The 18,982-nt window shown below is 40.6% G+C and overlaps 1 protein-coding gene across 3 annotated transcripts in view; it reads right to left on the bottom strand.

Annotated features, from left to right (window-relative positions):
* The window catches only part of MTA3 (metastasis associated 1 family member 3), a 137,237-nt gene extending 119,477 nt beyond the window's left edge, over positions 1–17,760 (bottom strand). For 2 of the 3 annotated variants that reach the window (XM_071577557.1, XM_071577566.1), the window contains exons 1-3: positions 17,514–17,759; positions 15,511–15,578; positions 13,586–13,679 (exon numbers count right to left, since the gene is read on the bottom strand). In XM_071577557.1, coding sequence (XP_071433658.1) covers positions 13,586–13,679; positions 15,511–15,578; positions 17,514–17,541 — 190 coding nt within the window. In that variant the 5' untranslated portion in view covers positions 17,542–17,759. Of the gene's footprint in view, positions 1–13,585; positions 13,680–15,510; positions 15,579–17,513 lie in introns of all 3 variants that reach the window. The other variant, XM_071577550.1, reaches the window with a different exon arrangement.
* Between the last annotated feature and the right edge of the window lie 1,222 nt (positions 17,761–18,982).

Genomic DNA, 18,982 nt, shown 5'->3' on the forward strand with positions numbered 1-18,982 from the left:
CAGTCCTGTGCCAGGCTTCCTTAAGCAGCTTGTTCGTGGCAGCAAGCAGCAGACTTAAAATTGTACCACAGACATTGCTATTTACAATATGATGAATACTTTCAATGTCCAATAACTGGTACCCAGCTCATCAGCTGAATCAGAAGTCAATTAGTAGTTTTTCCAATGTGTACATATGTATAGAGTTGTGTGGGAAAAAAAGCAGAAAGTTTTAGTTCTACCCTCAAATCAAGGCTGGCAAACCACTCATGAACAAAAATGCACATGGCAAATCCAACACTGCCCAAGAAATAATTTTTAAATCCATCATCTGGCTCAAGAAATACAAAGGCTCTCTGTAACAATGCCATGTAACCTGCATGAGTAATTATTATATCTGATTTTAAGAAACGCAAGATATAGAATCATAGAATCCACTAGATCAGAAAAGATCTCTGAGATCGAGTCCAATGTTTGACCCAACACCATCCTGCCTACTAGACCATGGCACTGATCGCCACATCCAGTCTCTTCTTAAATACCTCCAGAGACAGTGACTTGATTCCCTCTCTGGGCAACCCATTCTAATGCCCTATCACTCTTTCTGTAAAGAACTTCTTTCTAATATCTAACCTAAACCTCTCCTGGTACAGCTTAAGACTGTGCCCTCTTGTCCTACTGGTTGCCTAGGAGAAGAGACCAACCTCCATCTCACTGCAACCTCCTTAAAGGTAGTTGTAGAGGGGGATGGGTCTCCCATGAGCCTCCTCTTCTCCAGGCTAAACAACCCCAGCTCCCTCAGCCACTCTTCACCAGATTTGTGCTCCAGTCCCTTCACCAGCCTCATTGCCCTTCTCTGGACCTGCTCCAGCACCTCAACATCCTTCCTAAACTGAGGGGCCCACGACTGGACACAGTACTTGATGTGCGGCCTCACCAGTGCCAAGTACAGGGGAAGAATCATCTCCCAGGTCCTCCTGGCCACACAATTCCTCATACAGGCCACGATGCCATTGGCCTTTTTGGCCACCTGGGCACAATGATGGTTTATGTTGAGAGCTTCCCATCAATAGTACCCCCAGGTCCCTTTCTGCCTGGCTGCTCTCCAGCCACTCTGTGCCCAGCCTGTAGTGCTGCAGGGGGTTGTTGTGGCCAAAATGCAGGACCTGGCACTTGGTCTTGTTAAAACTCACCCCACTGGATTAGGCCCATCTAACCACCCTGTCCAGGTCCCTCTGCAGAACCCTCCTAACCTCCAGCAGATTGACTTGATGTCATCTGCAAATTTGCTAATGGTGGCCTCAATCCCCCCCATCTAGATCATCAATAAAGATATGACGCAGGACTGAGCCCAACACTGATCCCTGGGGGACACCACTAGTGACCAGCCACCAGATGGATCACGGTTATGAGACAGATACTATTAACAACTTCTCCCATCACTTAGATTTTCACCATTTCTATCCGAAACTCCTGATCATATCTTGTTAAAACCAGATTGTCTTTCCTTTAGTATATACAACAGGTCTGTGTGATCTAGTTGGCTAACAAGTTTCACAGTTAACTCTCCTTAAGAAAATGCAAAATGCAAAGTGTAAATATAAAAAATATAATAAATGTATCATGTAGAGAACTAAGAAAATAAAAAATTTCTTATGTTTTCTGTAAGAACCCATAATCCAGGTTTAAGATCCACAGTGACATTTTCTTTCACTGTGTGACAATAACCACAGAGTTTCAGAAATCTAAACTGCTTTTCTAACATTCAATTCACATCCTCAAAAGCCAGTAAACAGCTTTTCAAAATTTGTTGGCAGAGATGAAAAGGCACAGATTGTACAAGCACTTTCCTACCCCTACTCAGAATGGCATATGATTCTGCTTATAAAACACAAATTATTTATCTTCTACAGCATCTCCTTAAAGAAGGGCTGAATTTTTTTGATTTTTTGCAGAAACTAAAGAAGTTGTAGGGAGAAAATAAAGAGAAAGGGGGGGGGGGAAAGAAAAAAGGATTTGTATATCTCGTTCTTTAGTGAACTTAATCAAGACACATTAAAGCTCTGTGTGCAGGATTTAGAAATGAGAAGAATATTGTCCAAGACAATGCCTGCTCAATGCCAACACACTAAGAAAGCTTTTCTGTCTAGAGACCTGACAAGAAAAGCAGGAAGAGCAGTTCATTCACTCTGATGGTCTGGTTAAGACTGAAAAAGATCTATTCTTTTCCACCTTAAACTATGTTGGAGGTTTACCTTCCAGGATATATTATTTCCTTGATGACTGTACAGAGACACGGAGACTACAATTTACAGGAAGCATACATATAAACTGAGAAAAGTGTAAAGGGATATCAATATATGTATTACTTTAAATTATTAAAACCTTTTAGTTTACTAATTCTGATGCCAGGGGAAAAATAAGCAAACAAAACATCATAGGAACAAACATGACATTGAATTAACAAGTCAAATTTTAATACATATGCCATTATCATATTTTTTTTCAAATAAATGGAAATAAAGGTCAAGTAAACCAATTAAGGTTTCTTCTACTCTCAGTACTTTGCTTCGTAGACAACATGCTCGAACACTGTTTGCTGCATCAAGTCAAATACCAAAAATCATCACTTATTCACCTCATACTTGGTAAGTTGTCAGTATTCTGATTCCGTACTTTTTTTCCCTTTTATTAAGAACTAAAATTAAAAATAAAAAAGAGAGGGGAGTGCATTATGAAAATATTTGAAGCTAGTCCCCCTCTGAAGACAAATACGAATATAAAAGTTGCCCATATATCAAAACCCTTTTTCTTGTATAATATTTGCAACTGAGTCCTTGGCCTCTTGAGGTGCTACTGAGAGTAACAGCATCAGGATTTCACTCCTGACAGAGGCATCAGTCAAAGGATATGGCCTAAGGGCCACAGTACCCTGTAGGACTGGGCTACAGGTCACTGACTCTGCCAACACTAACGATTTTTACGCTGGTTTAAGCCAAAACAAAGCTTCACTTTTAATACAGGAAATTGAAGCCTTTCAGTGTTGCATGTCACTGTCATAATCCTTCACAAATGAAAATTTAAGTCTATCATTCAGCGTATCAAAAGTGGGAAAATAGCTAATATAGTTGTGCTGGTTTTTGATAGATGTTTAACGTGTTGTAAAAGTAGAAAAGGCACATGCCCTCACATAACCCCTGGATGTATATGCATCCATAGTGCTCTACACATGGCCTGGCAACTGTGCAATCTGCACAGATAAAATATGCTGTGCACTGTGATCAATCTCCACACAGGTTTTGGATTCAGGCAGTCGGTGACAGTCAAAATAAACTACTTAGCTCCTTAAAGTCTTTTAGGAATTTTTTCATGTTGAACAGACTTTTACTCAGAAAAAAATTGTGCCTTTTATCACTCAGACTTGTTTTGCTCATGGTAGTGATGTATTCCACATTATACAATACAATCTCTCTGCAAGGATCAGAATCATTTGTGTAGCACATCAATATCATAATCAAAGGAGGCTTACACTACAAATCTTCACTTGATCAGACAGGGTTACAAACAGTAGTTGAGGTGAAAACCAAAGTACTGATCAAACAGACAAATCACACTGCCAAATATCACAGCCATCCCAGCCACCCATTCCATGTGGTTCAGGGCATGTCAAACAACATACACAGTGACTTTGAGTCCTGTTACTTGTACAGGCTACATTTATCAGAAAGAGTTTACAGACAAACCACACAAGTACTTTAGAGACTAAACTTTTCTGCTACTTCTACCTAGTCCATAACACCTCACACCACATATATATGTATGCACACACTGAGCACTGCATGAATCAGCTTGGGAAGGAAGCACTACGGTCATACTCACAGAGTGCCTCACCCAAGCTAAGAAGCTCCACCTCTACCATCATGTGTGCAGTTACAGGCATATTTGACTATCACCAATGGCAACTACTGCAGACTTCATTCCACTGCATGATAGAGATATTCAAGACTTATTGCTGCTAAGCCTTTAAATCAGACCTGATTCCCAATTCATACATTTAACTGCCACTGAATCATGGGAAAAAAAGTCTTTCTATATTAAGAGTGAGTTTACATCATTCAGATTTATAAATCATATAAAGTACTGATTCAATTAGACTATCAGAGAAGTCTTTGAAGATAAGAAATGCATCTCTAATTGGAGCTTTATAGATAGAGATAACCTAGCAATGTTTTCGGAGTCTAAAATTTGTGCCTCAGGTGCTTTGGTACAGTGTGGGTGCACTGGAGAGAAAGTGGGAAAAGTCACTTAAAACTATGAGCCAAGAAAAACAAGTAAAACCATGTGAGATTATGGAAATTCAGGAGGTGTGAAAGATCCTATTTATCTTCATGAGACAAAAAATTGTGATCAATAATGTCAAATTAAATGTTACAAGTATTTTGGAAGTACCAAGAAAACAGTGTAGAATCACTGACCTGTACAATTAACAATCAGAAGAGGCAATAAAGTTATCAACTGAAAGAAAGAAGTTACATGTTTTCTACAAATCAAAAGAAATCACGAACAAGTATGGTAATACTGAAACACAGATTTAAACCTGATCATGAGAAAATGAATCCTAAGGAGCACAGGGAAACAGGAGAACGCACGATGCTTTGGCAGCTTTCTGTGACTGCTGCCTCCTAAAAACACAAATGTGAATTTATTTTGGTAGGAGAGCTCAAAAAAGTGCCACCTCTTGTACCTCACGGAGTTCCTCTCTACCAAGGGAACATACTACATAAATAATTTCAGCATTTAGGTAATAAAAATAAAAGCTCAATTTCAGATATCTATTAAAGAGTTTTAAGCATAAATTACCTTAAGCATAAATAGGAACTGATATTTTGCAGCTTTCCACTCTCAACAGCAAATTCACAGAATTAATCCAGATTTAGGGTTTAGTTTGTTTTTACATGCAAAAAATTGGCAGCAATGTATTCAAGCCTCTTAAATTATGTATTCAGCAAATATGATTTTTGAATTTAAAAAACAATAATCTACATATGGCTGCCCAGAATTATATGTTTATTCTTAAGAGGTGAAAAGATGAAGCTCGCAGTTACTAGCTAGTCAGCTCATGCAAAAATTCATATGCAGTTATAAAAACTAATTGCATGGAGTGGACAATATTATTGCACATGCCAAATCCACACATGATCCAAACAGAGATCACACATACTTTGGTGAAAAAAATGTACTTATGCAAGTTTTCCATAAGAGCTAAAACCTCTTAAAATTATGAACTTAGCAGAAAATCCATTCACTCCATTAAGAGAAGACCATTAAAATTCACAGTCTAACAAGACATTCTGCACAAAACGAAGAGCCGGTACATCCACAGCAGTTAATAATTCCACCAGATACTTGGAGTTGACAGTAAACTTGTTAATGAGACAATATAACTACTAATTCTAAAATGTCAGTTACAAAGACTCCGATATTGTCAGAAGCAAAAAGCTCCTCATTAACTGGTTCTTTATTGCCTTTATCACTGAGGGGAAAGAAACATTCACAAGTATACAGTTCTTGCATAAAAATCAAAGGAACAAAACACATAATTTATGAGACTACCCAAAGCACTCTCAAAAGGGATAACAAGGAGCTTTGATAAGTTTTTCCTTGGTGACAAGGGAGTAGTTTTGGACAAGGCTTGCTGTATTTCAGCAAGTTCTGAATTTCCCCTCCCCTCTCCAAATAAATTCTAAATTATGGCATTCTCTTGGGTAAGTGAAGGAAAACTTCAAGTTCCACTGTCTCAGGAGACCAAAGAGGTCATGTCTTCCTCACAAAAAACCCGCCTACTCCTCAAGCTTATTTTCAGTGATATTTAGACTAATATAAGAGTGCCTTAGCATAAAAGGTACTCTGCAACTGATTAAAGCATTTGTTATCTGTATCATCCTTAAACAGTCCCCTCAGGGTGTGCCTCTCCCACATCACAGACTTCAGAATTCCCAGAATCAACATAACACACCTGAATTTCCTAGTCCTCAGTTTACATGTCTCTGTTAGTTGATACATTAACATGTAACAGCAAAAGCACCATTGGAATTCACACACCTAATCTTTCCTGGCTTACCATATTTGATTTTGTCTCTATTCACCAACCCATCTTCAAAATAAACCCAACAGTCTTCTGATGGCCTGCTCGGACACAGACTTCTGAAGGAGCTGTCTTTTCCTCAAAGAAGAGGGAAGTATGTGAGGTGCACCACCACAATAGGTCAAAACTGATTTTCTCCTAATTTTGGGGTACTCATGGGGAAGTGTAGGTGTCTGGACAGAGATAAGAGAGCCAGACATATAGAGCTGCAGACAAAACACTAGTTTATATTTACAGAAGCCTTGAGATTAACAAGGTAGTATCTCACTGAACCAGTTACACAAGTCTGCTCACCCACTCCTCAAGGCATATCTAGCAGCCAAGTCTTCTTCCTTAAATACACTTCAAGAGATTCTCCTATCTTTGATTCCTAGCTCTGTATTTTCATTCCTTAGCTCCTTTCCCTCCTATCTGACATCCAGAAAAGTGGTATCTTTCATCACAGAGTAGTATCATAACACTTTTCTTAACAGCAAACAAGAGAAGATGCCTCACCAAGTGCAATCAAAGAAATTAACTGCAACCTAACAGAAAACCTTCCAAAAGCCACTAAATTCCATGGAAGAGTCACTTACACAGTACTGTAAGAGACACAAATCTATTGAACTCTTCAGCTCTAAAGACTTTTCTTTTTTGCAACCACATGACCATAAGCAAGACCCAAAATTTTTGCTTCTGTTTCATTTGTACCAAGGCCAATGCAATACAACAACCGACCATCTTTTCACTCAAAGGACCACCCGCTAAGCAGGTAGCTCTTTAAACTTCAACTCCTGAAAGGGTCACTAAGAACCCTCTATGCCTTAGAGCATCCTCTTCTATGGGATGGATGTCAATCTCTACAAGCACCACCAGCAAAGCAAGCAAACTATCTCAATTCATTCCCTGGAAGTTGTACATGGGATACAACAACATAAGCATTCACCATAGGGTTGTTTCTTGTTGTTTGTTTGTTTTTTAAAGAAACTATGAATTATTTCAACATTTAAGATTGTGAAGGTGAAGAAACACAGACTGTGGAGCCAACAGGCACCAAGGGAACTAATGGGACCAAAAAAAAAAAATAAAAGACAATTTAAGGTTCCAAACAAAATCCCCAGTCAAAACATACTTTTTATTCTAAGACATTATATGACTTGAGTGACAGGAAAAGTCATCTTAAAGTGATTTTTCAGAAAAGGTATTTTGATTAAGGAAACATTATAACCTTCACGAATAACTGTTCAGTTTGATGTAAAAGAACTACCCTGATGAAAAAGAAGGATGACCAAAAAAAGTGTCCACCAGGTTTCCGGTTGTGTCTGATTGGACAAAAATAGTCAGTAATATTAGTTTATAAATATTTTTAAATGAATCAAATATGTGACTAGGATAACAGAACACTGAACAACACAAAGTGTTTTAGACATATTACTCCAGAGTTCTTTACTGAATCCCAAGGTCTCCACACACAATTTTTTCCACACAACTTTCTAAGTTGTGTTCTTTGATTGCTGAAAAGGGCAGGAAAAATGTGTTGTTTTCTGAAATTAACAATTCCACCAGGCAACAACAACCATATATTATAAGACCTAAAAACACATGAAAGGAATTCACATTTCCATTTTGAATATCTTTGGGAACATTAATGAGTAACCTGCTAAACACTACTGCTCAAGGTAAGCTATTTTCTTGACAACTTCTATGCTACCTGCTAGCCTGTTACTCTAACATCTTTATTTATGATTTAGATGAGGGGATTGAGTCCATCATCAGCAAATTTGCTGATAACACCAAGTTGGGAGGGAGTGTCGACCTGCTGGAAGGCAGGAGGGCTCTGCAGAGGAATCTGGATAGACTTGAGAGATGGGCTGATTGCAATGGGATGAAGTTCAATAAGGCCAAGTGCCGGGTCCTGCACTTTGGCCACAACAACCCCCTGCAGCGCTACAGGCTGGGCACAGAGTGGCTGGAGAGCAGCCAGGCAGAAAGGGACCTTGGGGTACTAATTGACAGGAAGCTCAACATGAGCCAACAGTGTGCCCAGGTGGCCAAGAAGGCCAATGGGATCCTGGCCTGTATCAAAAATAGTGTGGCCAGCAGGACCAGGGCAGTGACTCTTCCCCTGTACTCTGCATTGGTGAGGCCACACCTTGAGTATTGTGTTCAGTTCTGGGCCCCTCAGTTCAGGAAAGATATTGAGGTGCTGGAGCAGCTCCAGAGAAGAGCAACAAGGCTGGTGAAGGGACTGGAGCACAAGCCCTATGGGGAGAAGCTGAGGGAGCTGGGGTTGTTTAGCCTGGAGAAGAGGAGGCTCAGAGGTGACCTCATCACTGTCTAGAACTACCTGAAGGGAAGTTCTAGCCAGGTGGGGGCTGGAGTTGGACCGAGGGTTGGACTTGATGATCTCGGAGGTCTTTTCCAACCCAACTGATTCTATGAGTCTACTGATATAAAATGCTTCTCACAAATCACAGGGAATATTAACAGCTTCATTGTCTTGGGTGCACTGGGAGTGTTGGCAAGTAACATAGACATAATACAAAATATTCCTCCCTTCAAATACAAAGTGTCTTTACATAAAAATGCAGAGCTCAAAAGCAGCTAAACTGTTCTACAAGATCAAGCCATTTCCAGAAATGCTGCAATATTCTTGATATTTTATAGAAAATAAGTTTTAGTATTTGTAAAGCACTTTGAGTTGTTTTAATGGGAGCTATAAAATGTATTGTTACATTAAATACTTTTTACCAACTTTCATAAGAAATTGTAGTAGGAGAACTACTTTACAGATCAATAAACTAAAATACAGAGTGAATACTTGATTTGTTTCTGATGACAACCCATTAATGTCATACCAAGATCAGAACTGAGGACAGACTCCAACTGTTCACTTCAGGATATGGTTTAGAGGGCATGATAGAGTTAAGTCAAAAGCTGGACTTGATGATCTTGGAGGTCTTTTCCAACTCTAATGATTCTATAACCAGAAATCACTAGCAGATTTCCTCAGAGATATCTGTTATGTACAAAATTCTGTAGCAGAAATACCATTTTGCAAAACAGTATGACATGAAATATGACTAATCAAGAGCAAAACAAGTCCTAAAAAAGTGCAGCCACAAGAACTAAAACCTGTAAGTGATCTCTACAAAGAGCAACTGAGATGAAAAAAAGATGTTTGACTTCAGCTTCTGTAATCTGGAAAAATCTCATTTTACCTTTGATCTCTGTCACTAGAACCAGTGCGTCTCAGATTTTTTTTTTATTTGAGTCCTGTGTCATTCACAAAAAGCATCAGTTTTATTAATAAGAAAAATTACATTTTGTATGGGCTTTATCACAGCCTCAGAAATATTTTTGGCATTTAGTCAGCAGCACAGCACACCTAAACCAAGCTCTTAATAAATCAGGAGATGAAAGCCTCCTCAACAGGTGACTGACTAGGCAAAAGCTGGCTGAGGAGTTGCAGTAAGAGTGACTTGAGACAGTGTTACATGATAGCACATGCCCAGACAAGGCACTTAAAATGTAAAGAACTGCAAAAACTGGTATCCTGTACATGGGTCACCCTACTTAGCTTTGAGAAAGTAACAGTGCATAAACTTCACAAATGGTGTCATTCTTGGGGTGGTCCTGTGCAGGGCCAGGAGTTGGACTTGATTACCCTTGTGTGTCCCTTCCAGCTCAGGATATTCTACAGTTCTGTGATAAATCTATTACAAAAGAAGGAAATATAGAACTTCAGCCCTTCACTGTAACCCAAACCTATTGCTGGTACAGAACTAGTACAGTTTCCCCTCCACAGCTATTAAAACTTTGCCCCAAAATACATTAATTCGCTTATCTAAAGAAGCATCTACATTTTACAGATTCAGCTACAGTTGGCAATTTCTCAATCACACAATTTGGTTAGGAAACATCTCTGTGCCACCGCTTTATGTTTGCTTCACCCAGCTAAATGAGCTGAGTGTTTCTGTCCCACCTCTCCAAGTTCATTTGCACATGTCCTTCAGTATCTGTTGCAAGAGCTCTCCCTGCCATCTTCTACTCATCTCTTTTCCCTATGCAGAAAGCCTTACTCTCCTGGTCAATTCTTTCATTCCAAGAAAGGAACGATCCTCACGCATTGACCTCAAGGTGATAACTACAACCTAAGAGCTGGTGAGTGTTAACACTCCAAAAGAAATCTCCTACTCGGTTCAGGAGGCTGCACAGGATCAAGTAGCTGATCTTGGACAGTATTTTAGTTTGTCTTTCAAGTTGGCTTTATAATAAATTCTGTTTTACAGTAACAGAAGTCAAAGTGGAGAAAAATATAAAGTCCTCAAGTCCCTTAAACATTCCAAACCCCTGGAAAGGGCTACAGTCAGCTTCTAGAACTATTCCCAGATCTAGATTGATGTCACAAATGATGTTGGTAGACAAAGAAAAGTTTCTTTAATTATGATCCACCAGAAACACCAGAGAAAAAAAAGAAGGCAATACAACTTCCACACAGATTAGTGACATTCTTTGAAATCAAAGAAACTCCGCTGTACCTAAGTATCTTAGGATGGCCTAAGGAAAACTCAGTTCCCTCTCTCCATTTGGAAGACAACTTAAAAAAACAAACAAACCAAAATCAAACTGTAGGAAACAGTATATTGACTCCTTACCAGTGACAGAGTTATAGATCAACTTCATTCCATTTTTACCAATCTTTTGAATAGCCTTGAGCATTTACCAAGTTATTTAAAATTTATTCTCCAAGTTCCAAAACGTTTTCTGACAAAGCTATTTTCTTGTTTCATTAAATGGGATAAAAAAACCCAACAAAAATCAAAACAATCTCCATCTGACAAAATCTTGAGAAGTGCGTAACTTAGGACAGTTTATCATAAAGGAAAAAAATGGTAGCAATATAAAATATCATTAGAAAAGACCAATCAGGATCAAGGAGATCTTATACTTCAAAGGGTTTTCTAGACAGGTACACAGGAGAAATCAGCTACTGAACTAGCATTTCCACTCCTTAAGAAACTTTTATCTTTCAGCATTTATTTTACACCAAATCAGGTAGAAGTGTTGTAGTCTCAACATGTTTAGCTATATAAAACATTTCCAAAACATTCAACTCATAAATATACAAATATTTTGTTTACACACATCATATTTTTAAACAGAACACTGTGGTATTCCAGAATCAAAGCATTTAAATTGATTTGACATTTAACTACATCTGCTGTATGAGCTGTAGAAAGATCTAAGCTATGTGCTGTCCCCGGTAACTGTAACAAATATCTGGGAAGATTACTTAACAGCACACCTTCCACAGATTGGTTAGAAAGAAAACATTGTTTCCACAGAGAAACGTAATTCATAAACATTGGTTTAGATGATTTGTAACCTGTGAGGCAGAAGCTTTCTATAGAGGTTTGTTGAATCAGCTAGAAATTACATTTCTATTTTCTCTACTAGAAAACAGCAAGATGGTCTCAATAGAGAAAACACGATGGAAGATTCCATGGTACTTCCAGTGACACCAACAAACCCCTAGTATGCTATAGCAGAAAAGCAACAGTCAACAAGTCCTTTGTATCAAAGTGCTCACAAAATGGCAAACTCACAAAAGGAAACAGAAAAATCTTATTCACATTTCCGTATTGAATGATGCCCAAAGGAATAACACACCCTTTTCTGAAAAATAAGTTAAAAAAAATAAAAATTACAAGATTCATGTTTTAAAAAACTAAATTTAAAAAATTGTATATCCATTAAAATTGTTAACCCTTGCATACTTCCTTGCCACTTCCATTAGAAAAGAGAAATAAAAGAATGCGCTGGAAAGTTTAGTGAAGCTCACTAAAAGTTCTATATTTCTACACATCTCAGATAAAAGACTAATGACTGCTGGGGGTAGTCCCGTGGTGTAAAGGAGAGCACTCTGGACTCTGAATCCCAAGGTCATGAGTTCCAGTCTCAGTGGGACCGTCCCCTGGCAGTTCAATGCCTCCCAGCCATCCCAGCCCGTCACATCTCGCATGCTCAGCAGGGTCAGCCCTGGTTAGTACCGGGTGCTGTGACAGTCCCGAGGACTTCACTGTCACTGTCCAAGCTCGCTCGGCCATGGCAGATGGACCTCAGGAGTTAAACAGTGGGGCCAGTTCTGTGCACGCTGTGCCTCACCTAAAAAATCCACTGCACAGGCTGGAAGGGCACACCCACGTGGGGAGAGCCCTGCCCAAATCCGTGTTCGTGAAGTTTGGCCATACGTATAGCTGGGGGTGATGACCATAAAAATAGGTCACTAATAACTATAAAGTGTGCCCAACTATATTAGAAAAATATTAAATCATTCCCTTAGAACACGTATCTCCTTTTTTTAAAAATCAAGCTAGTACGACATACTCAAATCACCTCCACTTCTCTAGGACCAACAAGTGAATAAAACAAAAGCCAGAAGTTGGCTATTTCTCTTCATTAACCACACCTGTATGAGCAAAACTAACAGAACTTGGTGTTAAATTCTAAGGTATTTTTTAAAGTGCCTAATTACTCCATCATATATCTGTATACAAAAGTTGGCATTTGGTAATGTCTTTCAGGTGATTCATCCTGATAAACTAAAAGATTTATAAACCCTACAAAACTTATTCACAGATTAATTTTGAAAACTCAAACATCATTTACAAGCAAAATGTTATTTAACAGTATGTAGCAAGAAATCTATGGGATTTTGACATATTTCCCACTACTGTTATTTACATAAATGACTGCAGTATTTTGCAAATAAATTCTGCAGAACTGTTTTCTCAAACATCTCAGATTTTTACGTCTGCTTGTCTTCAGAATTACATTTTTCATTATAGAGTTGTGGAGCAATATTGTATTACACTTGCAGACCAAATGGCAGCTACCAAAAAAAGCTAGGTTCATGTTGAAAAGGAGGGGTTTTTCACCCATTACCACTTTGTGGGGAAAAAAAAAACCCACAAGCCAATTAGATGATGCTTACTATTATTTTTCTGACCAATATCCACATTTATCATAAATGCACATAAAAGCTATTTTAAAATGTCCGGTGATTTTCAGTCTCCAGTGATGCATTTCATTTTTTCACATTAAGCAATATGTTTATGTCTAACTCAAAAAAGCCAAATCAAATCCTCCCAAATGCTCTTAAGCTTAAATTGACTTACAACCAAGCATTACTTCTGACATGTAAAAAAGAAATACAGCTGTATCTTCCAGATGAAAAAATATATTCTTTTTTTTTCCCAAATGAACAGTTTCAGTCCCACTAATACAGCTTAAGTTAATTCCCAGAAGCAACTGCTAGGAGCAAGGCCAGTATCAGATAATGCTAAGCACCTAACTGGATATTAATTAACACCTAATGTAAATATATATTTCACATGCCAAAGAAATGTAATTTTAAGCAGCTGTAGAAATTGAACAGGCTGTGATAGAAAGAAAAAAAGCCCCAGACAATCTACTTACTAGCATGCTTATCTGCAAGCATTATAAGGCTGTTAGAAATATCTCTTCGCCTGTAAAAACACACCACTTTTGCTTCCACGTTTCCATTGGCCGTCTACAAAAGAAAGATAAATCAAGTCAGAATGTATCCCTCCTCAGCTGAGTAATACAAATTAAATGCTCTGTGCTTGGAATCAGTAGTTTTCACATGATCAGTCAGGCTGAAATCAACAGATTATTCTTCCTGACAGAAGCCAGTACCAATTTCAGATCAGACAACAGGATTAACTATCATTATTTAGTCCTCAGAATGTATATATTATTGAGATGTTCAGAGATGTAATGCCAGTATCATGCTAACATAAGAATCCTACTGAAATATTAGAAGCTTGTGAACAGTTCTTTGCAACTTGGCTTTAGACAGAAATGTTTATTTGAAAGTATCCTGGCATTTTTTTCAGAATAATATTGAATATAACATAGTTTATTTGAAAAAGTCACTACAGCTCTTTAGCCTAAGAATGTAAAGAATTTACTAATATTTGAAGAACTATATCTCCTTCTTATGAAAAGTACAAAATTAGTTATTACCCTCAGTTACTTATTTAAAACTGAAAAGTATAGTGTTTTAATTGTCACCTGAAAAAAACAAAACAAAACAACACCAAAAAATTCCAACCATTTTATCCCTGGTAGAACAATGACCAAAGCATTTAATTATGTATTTGCATAACATCTCCACATTTGCTCAATATCTTTAACACATGAAAGCAAAACATTCACATTTAAGACTGCTGGACTACATCCTCCAAAGTCTCTTGGGGAAAAAAAAAAAATCAATACATGACCCTGCTCTATCCTGCACGAGCAAGATTAAATTATAGCAGTGCAGTTTAAAGACAATAAACATTACATTCAGAAGATGATTGGAATCACTTCAATAACTGCAAATAAAAAACATTCTTCTCCAATAAAAGTCAAATATGATTTGCCATGCACAAGTTCAGTGGATGTTTTGTTGGACAGCACTAACAGGTACTGTGGTTGGTGTCTGCTATGGAGTAGTGTTATGTTTGATTAGTAAGATGAAAACCATTTGCAGCTCATCAATTTTTTAAAATACTTTCTAAGAACTGGTGGAAAAAAGGTATCTTTAGCATTATTTACATCATGAAGGGCATTTTCAGAACTAACTTTTGACATAAGGTATCAGTAAGGGAACAGTAAAAATACGTCATGCTAAAAAAAAAAAACACACACAAAAACCAACGCTATTCTTAGTCGTATATGAGAGAAAAAAAATAATCATGCTTTCCCCAAAATGATACTGTACAAAGCCTCCATTCTTCAGGAAAATACACTCAGGATAAACACAAAGAATACAGTTCAAAAGCCCATCCTTCATTCAAAGCTGCCAATACAGAGAGCAATGAACAGCCAAAGAAGTCACATATTCTGTTATTTGATCACTGTAGTCTCACTGATACCTTCCAGCTCTTTACACATATATCTAAAAAGCAGACACATTACATGATCGCTGTCATTCCAGATGGATTCACAGTGTCATCATCATCCAGAGAATTAAATTCACTCATTTCCACAAGCATTCATAGAATTCATTTGAAAATTTTTATAGCAGAGTAATCCTGTTCACCAGGAATGATCAACTGGGTGTTTCCTTAGATGGCAGAATGACAGAGTCACACAGCAAGATTTCCGTAACTGAAACATTCACGGAATACACAGCAAACCTCAAGGAAGTAAAAAAAACTCCAACAAACCTCCAAACAAACAAAAAACAACAACTCAAACAAACGAACAAAAACCAAACAAACCAGAAAATCCTACCACAGTAGAAATCTTACAGGATGGAAATAAGTCTCAGTTTTTTACAAGTGCACTGACTGTTTTCAGAGGTTAAGAAAGAATTTAAGATATTTGTGTACCTTGTTAAGTTCTTCAATTCTCCTAATCAGATATGGATTGCTGGAAGAATTTTCAAAATAAACATAATCTGCAACAAAAAAAGTGAAAATTGCTGAAATACCAAAACATAATATGTAAAAGTGTATCATTACAAGTGCAAAAATTTTCTTTTAAACCTAGAAGCCCTCGAAGGCCTGAGATGTCTTCATAAATGTTAAGACAGTGAAATATTTCTACACTGAGTTTTAATATAATTTGTTCCTAAATTCTGCTTATACCTGCACTACAGGTCTTTAACAATCATGCCGGGGGAAAAAAGTTAAATGCCTTGTGTTGAAGCTTACATTGTAATTCAGTAATCCACACACTTCATAAATCTTGGTAAAGAAGCAGCAGTTTCTCACAATCGATTTGACAATCGATTTTAAGAATTGAGCACTTTAGTGAGTTTCTATATTATGGAACTAAATATTTCTGTAAAATATACCACCTCACATTTATTATCAGATGCTCTGATAGTACAGTTGTCCAAATGAGTAATGTATGTTTTACGACCCTTGCTTTTGTTGTTATCTCTGTTCAGTAAGTTGAAAAGTATATTAAGCAGTAACAGTCATAAGACTAGTAAGCATCTTCCAAGACAAAATCTCTTTCAGCATCATTAATATAAAAATATATTCATAGAGTCTATGGAAGTTTACTCAATTTGTTTCAGTTAAATGAAAAAGTACCTATCAAATGGCAGCCACACTTTAAATTTGATATAGGACTTCTGCACCATGCACCTTGCAAACTTTTAAAAATTAGAGGAGGAACCATAATTATGTATAAAACTCTTTTGCAATGCTTCAACACTACATTACAATGAAACAGAACTTCAGCTCTACTGAAAGAACATGATCCCTGGATATTGTTCACAATTGCTTATTAATATTACAACGGAAAAAATGAGAACTGATGACCCAACAGGCAAACTCTACCCATTACCTGCACAGAGGATTACTTTCATAAGTAAAGGCTGACGGGACTAAAATCTAAATGCCTTAATGAGAGAGTATGCAGATAGAAGATTTGTGGGTTTATCAGCATATCTCAAAACATTAGCAAGACAGGTTTAAACTACTATCACCCCTCATTTCCACGCATCTTCAGTCTCAGCTCTGGCTGTTGAGAGACCAGGAGGATAAAGCCATTTTTGACCCCCAGCCCTGCACACCTAAGTCGAGCGGTGCACCTGAGCCACGGCGCTCGGCACACTGCCACGCTCGCTCCCTCCGCCAAGGAGGGAAACTTATCCCTGCCAGTTTCCAGAAGCTGGGGGAGGGAACAAAACCTTTTCCCCGTTTTTCAGCGCCTAAATGCCCACCCCACGCCCCCGCCCTGCGCCAAGCAGTCACGTATCAGCGCACTCCTCTGGGGTCACGTCGGTGAGCAGGGAGGCTGACGGAAATCTCCCAGTTACACAGGCGGATTAATTATTTATCCCCAGCAGACCAAGGAGGGCGCGGAGTAGCCCTGCCGCCGGAGGGAGAGAGGGCGGGCGGGGGGCAGGGGAGCAGCGCGGAGGGAAGCGCCTCCCGGGTGGGCGCCAACGCCGGGCCAGGCCGCGACAGGCCGGGCACTGTCGGCCCCTCGGGCGGCCCCTCCGCCGCTCTCCCTGGAAGGAGGCGAGGCGCGAAGGGCGGCCGTGCCCGGCCGGCGGAGCGGGGGCTGGAAGCCGGCGGCGCCTCTTCCCCCTTCCCCGCGCAGGGCGGCGCTGCCCTTCTCCCCGGCGGCGGGGGCCGGGCTCCCACCCGGCACACGGCGCTGGTTGGGGAGGAACCCGCGTCCTCCCCTCCGCCCCGCAGAGGGCCCGCGGCCCCTCTGCCGGGACCGACTGCCGCCTCCCGCCGCGCCTTGCCGGGCGCGGCCGCCCCCCTCGAGGCCGCGGTACCCGGGAGGCCGGGGAGTCGCTCTTGGCCCTGGCGGGGACCCCCGACGGGGGCGGGGGGCGCGGGCCGGGAGCTGCCGTGTCCCCACATACCTCCCACTCGGTACATGTTGGCCGCCATGTCTGCGCTCTGCGCCGCCCTCCCCGTCCTCCTCCTCCTCCTCCTCCCGCCGCCTCTGCCGGGCCGGGCTGGGCAAGGAGGGAGCGGCCGCCGCCGCCGCCCCCCCCGCGCCGCGCTCGCCCCCTCCCTGCGCCACCACCCCTCCACGCCCGGCGCAGGACACAGCGCCCCACGGGGCCGCGGCCGCTGCTCCCGCTCCGCCGGCGGGGAAAGGGTTAAACGGCTCCCCCCGCGCTGCGGGCCCGGGGCGGGTCGCGGGCAGGGCCCGACCGCAGGTGGGGTGGGGCGGCGCCGGGGAAGGGGCGGGTGCGGCCCCGGCCCCGCTCCCCGCCGAGCCCGCAGCCCGGCCCACCCGCCGTGGTCAAAGCTCGTTACGTCTGCCGGGCTCCGGCCGTTTTGTCCCTCTCTCCTCCAGCCCCCTCGGAGTCGTTTTTCAGTTTGGGGGGTTTTTTGGTGGTGATTGCCTCTCCCCCAGCGCCGCCGAGAAACCTCTCTCCCCTCCCAGGCAGTTCCTGGTGATACCCCAAAGAAAGTTTGTTTCTTGCGCAGCACCTGTTGGTGATGGGTTTGGCGACCCCTTTGTTCGCCTCCGGAGCGGGTCCCCCAGCCCGCCCGCCCCCCGGCGCGGCGCCTCTCTGAGCATCCCGCCGGCCGGAGGACGATTGCTTGTAACAGACAGCGGAAAGACTTTACGGAACAATAAAGGTAAATCTAGCAGCTCGTGTCGGAGCAAGGAAGCGTTGAAGGAGATGCTTACAAATCATCCGACGAGAGAGATGCTTCAAAAACTTCAATATTGATGTAACACGAAGCTACTTCCCCGTGTTTATACAAATTTCACACCATCACAAACAATCCATACACTTTACAAACAAATTGATCCTGCTGTGGAATGCTTTCTTGGGAGAGAAATGCTTGTTATCAACTTCCTGCGAGGAAGGGGATGATTTATTATTTGTTTCATGTCCTGGATATTTATGTGTGTAGCTGAAGCACTACCTAGCTAACATATCACTTCATCATGGGCTGAAAGGAAACATCTTGATTAAAAGGAGTGTGATCTTCCCTGACGTTTCAAACGATCATATCTTCTCTTTCCTTTCCCCTTTAAGCAAATCTGGAACTATGATGTTAAAATTTCCTCTACTTTTAGGACACTTTTAATTTCCCAAGTGACTGCATTGTGTCAAAGAGGCAACTGAGTACCAAATTCCTGAAACACATAAAGAAAGCTTAAGACACAGTGATTTAGTCTTCTTTAATAAACAGCAACACGTTCAAGCAAGTGAAAGGAAAAGAGGGGGATTTTCCTCTGTTTTGTCTCCTGATGACATCTGTGGAAGCTGAAAATAAGTCAGCAGAAAATCCTTGGGAAGTACCAATTCTGTCCAGCTGGTTATTTCCGGAGGCACAATCACACGACCTTAACAGAGACCTGGGG

This window comes from Pithys albifrons, chromosome 2, assembly GCF_047495875.1.
Source record: "Pithys albifrons albifrons isolate INPA30051 chromosome 2, PitAlb_v1, whole genome shotgun sequence".
Lineage (NCBI taxonomy): Eukaryota > Metazoa > Chordata > Aves > Passeriformes > Thamnophilidae > Pithys > Pithys albifrons.